Source organism: Quercus robur, chromosome 3, assembly GCF_932294415.1.
Source record: "Quercus robur chromosome 3, dhQueRobu3.1, whole genome shotgun sequence".
NCBI lineage: Eukaryota > Viridiplantae > Streptophyta > Magnoliopsida > Fagales > Fagaceae > Quercus > Quercus robur.
Window position 1 is genome coordinate 2,857,240 of NC_065536.1, and position 9,926 is coordinate 2,867,165.

A 9,926-nucleotide genomic window follows, 5' to 3' on the forward strand; every position below is an offset into this window, starting at 1 on the left:
TAAAATAGGACACAATGGGTGGGTGGTGCACCAATAGTCATAGAAGGCTGCTGTTAATGTTTTCCCCCATTTAGAGAAGAAAAATTGACTATTTGTTGCATTTTGTTTTAAAATAATGAATAATTCTAGCATATTTAGAATCATAATTGCTGGGGTATACAGCTAGAGGGTTTTTTCAACCCAACCCGTTAAGGTCTTGTTATACTTGAATGTTTCATCTCTTGTAAAAAAAAAATTATATTTTCATGAACTATTTAAGTTTTTTTAATAATAAACTATTAAAATTCACATAATATGTCTAAATTATATTCCGAAACTAATCTAATTCTCAAAATACCAAAAAATGAATTAAACTAAAATATTAAAATAAGGTTAATATATATGTGTGCGTGTGTGTGTGATAGATCAAATAAATGAATTAAAAACATAGAAATAAAAACAATCAACCTGAATCTAAGACTCCAAATAAAATTTCAACCCAACCCACAAAAACCAACCCAATGCGTCGGTTTCGTCAGATTGGTGGATTAGATGCACACCCTTAATATCATACTTTGTTTTTGTTTTTAAACCAAATATCTTCTAGGTTATTCAACCAAAGAATACCTTGATGGGCATAGCAATTCAGCCAAAAACATTGACAAATGACCTCACAAGTTAGGAAGAGCAATCATACCCAAAAAAAAAAAAGTTAGGAAGGGGAAAAGTACAAAGAAAAAATGGGTTATTGAAAAACTCACAGTTTCCCTCTTTTTAGAGTCACCACCACACCAACCTCTCTCTCTCTCTCTCTCTCTCTCTCTCTCTCTCTCTCTCTCTCTCTCTCTCTCTCTCTCTCTCTCTCTCTCTCTCTCTCTCTCTCTCCCCCCAGAAGTAGGGGAAATTATATTTTGAACCTGAAAATTGCAAATGTAATGTAACAAATTAAATCTTAAAGTTTTTAAAAGTAACAAATTAAATTTCAGCCCATCTAAATTGAATGAAATTGTGTTTGGGGTTTAATATGGACTCAAGTTTTTTTTTTTTTTTTGGATGAGATATGGACTTAGGGCTTCATTTGTTACCTTTTCAAATCTCTGAGTTTAATTTATTATATTTAAACTAGGAGTTTAATTTATTACACCTATAAATAGGAATCAAAATACAATTTTACCATAAATGTATTATAGCAACACAAGCCACACATAAATGTTCCTCATTACAAGTGGTCAATTTGTACCATAGCAATCATCTTTGGTCAACTTTGTTAATAACTGTCACATAAAGGCAGGGGACAAAAAAAATAGAGCAGACTTATTTTTGGACTTTTGACTAGTTGAAGAGGAAAATGCTATTCTTGGTGACTGATTTTTTTGATTGAGGTTAAAAAAGGTTATACCACTTCATGAAGTGTGTAAGGACTCGTGTGTAAGGGCACATTTGCCTAAGTGATTTCGAGAGAGAGAGAGAGAGAGAGAGATTTCACATAAGCTAGTGCTTAGGAAGTGGTCACCATGCTTCAATACCATAAAGATAACATATTATTCACATAAAAAATAATCCAATACTATCACTAATTATTCACATAAAAAAAAAAAAAATCTCTTATATTTAAAAAGAAGACATGCTTTTCTTATAAAAGACTTCCAAAAAAATTTTCCAGAATAGTGTGGAGGCTTTGTTATCAATAATTGACATTTTTGCAGCAACCTCAAGCGATAGATCTAATAGTAATGTGACAGACTAGCTAATTTAAGAAACCAAGAATAATTTGAATCTTTTAAATGAAACTAGGGAATTCATACCTTAGAGGCACAATTCAATAATTAGGTACAAATTTAATGCCCATGAAGAATCTAAAAGCTATCTAGAGCAGTAGAGCACAAATCATACTCTAAAGTCTAAACAGACAAACATGTAAGGTGACCAACTGACCATGGTTGATCAGTCCCTAGCATCAACATTGTCGGGGGTGCTACATATATATGCCAAACCCACAAGCACAACTGACCAAATCAATCTACATACAATTATCTAAAATGGCAAGGGACACTGCTTGCAAGTGAAAATTCAGTTTATGAAGCTTATTGCTTCAAAATCATAGGATCATGCAAAACTGGCTTCATGTTCCAGGTAAGTTACTAACACAATAAAATTCTCCTGGAATTTAATTTCCATAGTAATAGATGTATTTTTTGATTAAATAAGTTTTCAATGTAAGCTATGTCTATGAGTTTCCTCATGAACTATAATTAAACAGTCCGATGACTTAATGATTAATGAAGAAACCGATCATAGCATGGTTAAAATTCACTAGGAGAACAAAATGTAAAATTGAACAATTCTTTTGGTCCAAAATGAAGAATTGAGTCACATCCAATGGTCATGACTTTGTTCTCTTTATGTGAGTGTCTTTGCCTCAAATATTTCTAAGTTGGAAGACTACACAAATAATAATGGAGAACTCGGTTGTGGAACACATCCAATGGTCATCGTTAATTGAATGGTAATTCCAAAATCTGTGGGTGCACTATTGCTTTAAGTAATTCCAAAGTCATTATTATTATTATTATTTTTTTTTTTTTGTTATGGCCATTGTCATATATGGCAGGATTTTCGATTGAAATCGATTTGCTCAGAACATTATTAAAAATTTTGGATCCACTGACAATTTATTCACCAATACGTTTAGTTGACCTATGTCAATTGTGGATGTTCAACTTTAAACAAGAACTATTATCAACCGGTTGCTAGGCCTGATGATATATTACCACTACTATGAAATGAATGCTAAAAGGTTCAAGCCCTATTTTCTACGATAACAATTATTAGGGTAATTATCAAAATTTGATAGGCATACCTTTGTGAACAAAGCTTGTATCATTGGTAGAATGCCATTCCCTAATTCTTTTAATGCTTTGCTGGGACTACTTCTGTTGCAGATAATGGGACTTTTGCTACTAATACAGTAATACTATACAACCCCCCTTGAGTAGTTTCTGGGCCTATGAATCTAATGGAATGTTGCCTAAATTCTATCTTATGCCAACCACACTTTGTTTGGACTAAAATAAATGTGATTTATGTTATCCAAGACGTAATCCACCGTCATTTTTCAAATGCTGAATAGATTACAAAACCAAGCAGAATCCTATCGCAGCCAAAAAAAAGAAAACCAAAGTGGGCATGACCAGGTATCAGCAAAAGAAGCTAAAGCCCCAATAAGGATATTGGTCAGTGGATGAGTTTCTTTAAAGAATATTACTTTCTTGTTGACCTACATCAAGATAATATTAGAAAATCCAAAGTGGGATGATATAATGTAATTGAATTGACACTCGGAAGGTGAAAGAATTTCTACTCGTCAACTGAAAATTCAGTTGGCACTTTTTCCATGCTAATTTATCCACCAATACTCCAAAATTTATATCCAAATAACTCCAATAACTTTTTGAACTTAAAGGTCTGAAATTTCCTTTTTTTTTCTTCATAAGTATATATCGTTTGCAATAATACATACCCATTTTAAATTTTTTTTTTTTTTTTTTAAGATTTTATTGGGAAGTACTAATTGTGTTCTACCAGAAAATAAAATATCTAACAATGGCCATTGTTATTCTTGCTATCAACATATTAACTTCGATTGAACCTTTTTCAATGAAAGATTAATCATACCAGTAGCAACAATAATTTTCATTAAAAGAGTTTAATCTAACAACCCTTTTTTTTAGTGAAACTACTATTTTTAGCACTAAAGAAAGTGAAAGTAGTGAGAAGAACATGGGATCCCTAAATTTAGTGCTATCCATCTCATATTCTTTTACATTTTTTTTTTTTTTTGAGAATCGACCTCATATTCTTTTACTTGAATGCTCATATGCAGTCTCCACATTCTCAACAAAATGCTAAACTCTAAACATGGTCGGTTTCATGACATTATTATAAGTTTAGGCATGGACCGACCCACAAACGTAGCTTCCACTTAGAATTCCTACTATAAAAGTGACTTCATTTCGGCTAATTCTCTAGTATCTTCTACTCAATCATTTCTAATCTCTTGCAAGTTGTCCTAGTGCTCAAAGCGGTCACTCATACTGCTTAAGTGTATATCATACTTCCCTCAAATTCCCAGAACTGTGATTCCTTGTTGCTTTATATACTAATGTATGTGTCTAGTAGATTGTAATGACAAAATGTGTCAAAATCCAAGTTGTGTTCTCTGAATTTCAAAAGTGTGAACTTGGCTGTGTCTAGTGAAAAGACCTACTCTAGCATAGCAAAGATCTATAAGTAGCTGAATATATTTTATTCCAATTGCCCTTGTCCCATGTTAAAGCCATAACAGAGATGATACTCCCTAGGATTCTCATTCTTGTTTGCCTTTTCTCATCATGTGTCTCTTTTCCTCTAATTCAAGACAAACTGAATAGTTACACAAAACAGAAGCATTTGCACACAATATCAAGAATTTCATTACCACCTGATCCTGCACCTGAGGCAGTTAGCCCAAGTTACAATGTGGATTCTGCTAGTAATATAACTACTTTCAATGTACAATCTTTTGGTGCCATTGGGGATGGTGTCACTGATGACACACAAGCATTCAAAATGGCCTGGGACACTGCTTGCCAAGCTGAAAAATCAGGAATTCTTCTTGTTCCTAAGGGTTATTCCTTCATGATACAATCTACAAATACTACAATATTCACAGGCCCTTGCAAATCCGGCATCACATTTCAGGTAATACTGATATTCTGCTAAAGTAGAGATTTTATTTAATTCTATAAGAGTAGCTTTTTCTTGTTCCTTTTAACCAAAAACTAACGGGTTTTTTCTTCTTTTGGCTTGGATAATGAGAAGATTGATGGGACTATTATGCCACCGGATGGACCCGATTCATGGCCAATAACAAGTAGTAAGAAACAATGGCTGGTTTTCTATAGAATCAATGGAATGTCATTGCAAGGGGGTGGTGTCATAGATGGCAGAGGAGAGAAATGGTGGAATCTTCCATGCAAACCACACAAAGTAAGACCTTTTACCCCCCCCCCCCCCCCCCCCCCCTCTTCTAATATCACTTTTTGACTTCACCACCACTGCAAATTTGTTTACTTATTTGCTGTATATCAATGTAACAGGCACCTAATGGGAAAACACTGCCTAGTGTTTGTGATAGCCCAGTTGTAAGTGACAAACACAGTTAAAATATTTCTGGAATACTTGTTTCCATCTTTAAGAAGTGCATTTCTTAAAAATTAATCTGCAAAATTTGTGATGCAGGCCATAAGATTCTTCATGAGTTCCAATTTGACAGTCCAAGGACTTGAAGTTAAGAACAGCCCCAAATTTCATTTACGTTTTGACGTTTGTCAAGACGTCGATATAGAGTTGCTCAACATAAACTCACCTGCTCAAAGTCCCAACACCGATGGAATTCACATCGAGAACACAAAAAATGTCAAAATATATAATTCAGTTATATCCACTGGTAACTATATAGATATCAATTTTTCATGTCTCTGCCATGTTCTACTTCAGAGACTCACAGTGCTTTTTGGTTATTTACCTTCCTTGTATAGGTGATGACTGTGTATCAATTGGAGCTGGTTGTTATAATGTAGATATAAGGAACATAACTTGCGGTCCAAGTCATGGAATAAGGTAACAAAGTGCTTTCATAGAAAAAAAACTCCAATATTTGTAATTTTTGCCTCAATAATTTTTACAGTTTTCTTTTATATCTTTAAAGCTTATTCATTGTCCCTACTTTGTGCAAGTTTTTGCTTAACATAATTGTAACTTGATCCTCTTCAATGGGTGCAGTATTGGCAGCCTAGGCGTTCGAAACTCCCGGGCATGTGTTTCTAACATCACAGTGAGTGATTCGGTCATCAGGCATTCGGATAATGGTGTTAGGATCAAAACTTGGCAGGGTGGATTAGGTTCTGTATCTAAAGTGACATTCCATAACATATACATGGACACAGTCCGAAACCCAATTATCATAGACCAATACTACTGCCTCACCAAGCATTGTCCCAACCAAACCTCTGCAGTTTCCATTTCTGATATCTTGTACTCAAACATAAAAGGCACATATGATGTAAGAAGCCCTCCAATGCGTTTTGCTTGCAGTGACTCTTTCCCATGCACAAACCTCACACTTTCTGAAGTGGAACTACTTCCTATCAAATCACAAGTTGTGTCAAACCCATTTTGCTGGAATGCTTATGGGACTATGCAGACACTTACTATTCCACCAGTTTTCTGCTTGTTGGAGGGACTACCACAATCAATGCAACAGAGTGATTCTGCTGGGTGTTAAACAACTTGGACCGGTTAGACAAATATGCGGAGTAAATTAGGTATATGTCAAAAAGTAAAAAAAGAAAAATACCATGGAAATCACAAGTGAGATAAGAGTTAATATTGTGTCTTATTTACCCAATGGCAATGAGTTAGGGATATTGTTTAAATAAGGTTTTATTATATGGGCCATGGGAGATGTTATTGTAAAGTGATACATGTCCAATTGTAATTTATAATCCTACTTATTTTCTATGTACTCTCTTCTACAAAATTTAAATTTTGAAACCAAAGCTTAAGTGGGTAGTAGTATATCAAAGAGAATCAAAATTTGATAGATATTACACTTCTTAAAATTTTGATTTTTTTAGTTACAATCAAGAAGCTTTGTCTAAACTAAATCATTGAAAAAAGAATAGTGGGCCATGTAACTTTGGGGCATGCAAATGTTATCTCTAGACCTATGAAAAGGAACTTGATAATAAATAAAGATAAGAAGAAAAAATTGAATCACATCATTCACATATAATTCATTCATTGGTTGTTTCATAACTAAATTGACTTGGTATAACTGTCACAAGAGACCTAATTGAACAACCTCCCATTATCTTGGTTTGGCTATTGCGCCCAATTTTGCAAACCAATTGCAATTGCACAAACATCAATAACAAATGACTTCCACATTTAGCAAGCAGTCAGTATTATAATGTGTACATACAGAATAGGCATGTATGAATAGACTGCAGTGGTGGGCTGCCACACACATGCTAAGCCTATAGCTTCAGGCCCAGGATGGTGATAAGTTTACCAAAAACAAGGTATAAAATAGACCAATGAGGGCACTAATTGGGGTAAACGCAGAAAAAAGGGAGGGAGCCGTAGCTTCAACCACGACAACTGCAACTACTATATATAATCATTTAAAAATAATAATAATAATAAAACTTTAAAAACTTATATATAAACAAATATGCTAATAAGCTTGTTGAATTCCATACAAGCTTTGAAGATACATCAATGGCGGAATGAAAACTCAGAGAGAGAGAGAAAAGAATGAAGTCAAACTTGTATATTGAATTAATAATAAATTTACAATGCTCTGTTCTATATATAGTGTGAACAGAGGCGGGGAAAGCTGAGTAACAAACTAACTGCCTAACCAATCCAAACTGTACACGTGGAATAAGAGCTAACAAACTCATTAACCTGTATACAAAACGACAGCCGTTTATGGTTATGGCTATCTAAACTAATCTAGACTAAACTACTGTAGCTTAGCTCTATATTTACAAATGCTTTACAACACAAAACACTGATATCTATATCCTATAACAAACTCAATAAAGCTAAAATAAAATATTTAATCCAAAATTCACCTTTAATCTCTCAAACATATGGAATTTAGAATCAAGTGTTTTTCAACTAGTTAATTAAAACCCCCTTCGTGGGGATATCTGTTTGGCGGGTCCATTAATTTGAAAAATTACGTAAATTTGAAAGTCTCAAGTTCAATTTACCACACTATATGAACACAAAGGAAATCTTAAATTATGTATAGAAACAAAATGAACCACTTCTATTCTTGGAGCTAAAGAATATGAAGAGTGGTTTTTTGGTCCCTTTTGTCCGGTGGTTAGGAGTTAGGACATTGCGAAGACAAGGTTCAATTCCCATAAAGGGATAAGTAATCATTCCTAGCCGCTTTTAGTTAGTGTTCATTTTTAAGTGATCACTTGCTATTTGGTTGGAAAAGGTGGTCGGTCCATGGTGTTTGCAACTGTCTCTTGGTTATGAAGTAATAGTCTAGCTGAGACACCACTTCATTATATATATATATATATATATATATATATATTAGTTAATTACTAAAGAATTCCAAAACAAATAAATATATATAATTATGCCTACCTTTTTTTCTGGGAAGAAAAAATTTTTTGAGACAAAAACTAAGATACAAAGAGAGCATACTCCAAAATAACATTCACAACAGCAAGAGGAACCAAAGAACCCAAAAATTCTATTAGAGAGGGATTAACAGCCAAAAGCTCATACGCAGCCTTATTGGCTCTCCTGGAACCCAACTAAAAGAAGAGGAAGGTACTGGGTTCGTTAAGAACCTGGTTTCTAACAAAAGATTAGGAATAAGCCGAAGGACTGGAGCATTAGGAAAAGAAAGGCCTTTCAAAACATACATTAGTAAAGTTTGTGTTTCACCATGGTTGCATCTAAGGTTGTGCACCGATTGGATTGGGTCAAATTTAGGTATTTTTGAACCCAAGGTTAAGAAATCTTCATTTCAGCCCAGCCCATAAAAGCTCTAAAAATCAATTCAACACAATTCACGTGGGTAAGGTTGGATGGGACCTTCGGGTTTGTTAAGCCTACTAAACACAACTTTTTTTACAATAAATTTTACAATTGCAAAAATAGTTAACCGTGATGGGTGAACAACCTACCACTTTATTTCCTTCACAACTCACAGTCCACTATTTTAATAATTGTAAAATTTATTATGAAAAAGTTACGAATGCATTATTGTATGACAATTCAATTAGTAGGTTTTATAGTTAACTAGTCGCAGACCCGCGCAATGTGCGGGAAAAATTTTTATTTGCTATAGTGAAAAATACTATTTCTATTTTAAGAACTCAAATGGTAAAGGTAAAAGCTGTTCATTCCTAACTAATAGTTAAAAAGAAATTTTTTCTCAATAAGCAAACATTAGACAATCTACCTCTCTCAAATAACAATAGCATTTAGTTTATTATGAGAGCACAAAAATTTCTGGACAGGGAGCTAGACTACACAAGATATACCAACTAACCACCCACATTGCTGTGATCCAAATAGTTCACCAAACTATTCAATGGATGAGAGCGATGAGCAGCGTCTACAAAGGGCATGGTTGTAGTCAATGTGAGCTAATGACTCATGCAGTCATGCTTACAAAGAATTCCTCATTAATTGAAGATAAACGATATTGAAACTTTACCCTGTGCAATTAAACCATAAAATATGTTCAGAAATTGCAACCCTAGTTTAAGAAAATTAAGGCCAAAATATCTTAGAATCCCAAGTAACCTCATAACTACGACACTAATACAGAGTGTTGAAACCCAAGCAGGTTCTTCTATAAAGTAATTATATCTCCACAATAACTACCCCTATATATGCTTTGATTTCAAGCTCTCAGTAGAGTTTTTCACAAAAGATATACCAACCCAATGTGACACATTTCTTTGAAGATTGGAACTTCTTTGGGTGGGGTTCATTAGGGAATTGAAAAGGTAATTTCAAAGAAATAAACAGTAGATTGATACCTCAATGCATAAGACACTTTCTAGAAATTGTGTTTTTCTTAAAATATGCATGTTAGCATAGAATGAAGAAGACCAAACTCAGATAAATCACATATAAGACAATGAGAATCATTATTGGAAATTTAGAATATCAATCATTTGGAACTTTGTCGAATCCAGTCAGTCATCATTTCTTCCTAATAAAATAATATAGATTTTTTTTAAAAATATATATGATTTATGACTATTAAAAGGGACAATCAAATAGGGGGCCAACTTTAAAATCAGAGGTGATGACAATCTGTGCTACAAAAACCAACGTTTTTAAGTAAAAACCAACCT

General features: G+C 33.7%; 1 protein-coding gene across 1 annotated transcript; it reads left to right on the forward strand.

The window, feature by feature from the left end:
* Positions 1–3,961: 3,961 nt before the first annotated feature.
* LOC126716698 (polygalacturonase At1g48100-like) lies at positions 3,962–6,540 on the forward strand. Its single transcript, XM_050417633.1, has 6 exons — positions 3,962–4,719; positions 4,840–5,007; positions 5,118–5,162; positions 5,260–5,467; positions 5,559–5,640; positions 5,803–6,540. The coding sequence occupies exons 1-6, from the start codon at positions 4,327–4,329 to the stop codon at positions 6,302–6,304; spliced, it is 1,398 nt and encodes a 465-aa protein (XP_050273590.1). The 5' UTR covers positions 3,962–4,326; the 3' UTR covers positions 6,305–6,540.
* The last annotated feature ends 3,386 nt before the right edge of the window (positions 6,541–9,926 follow it).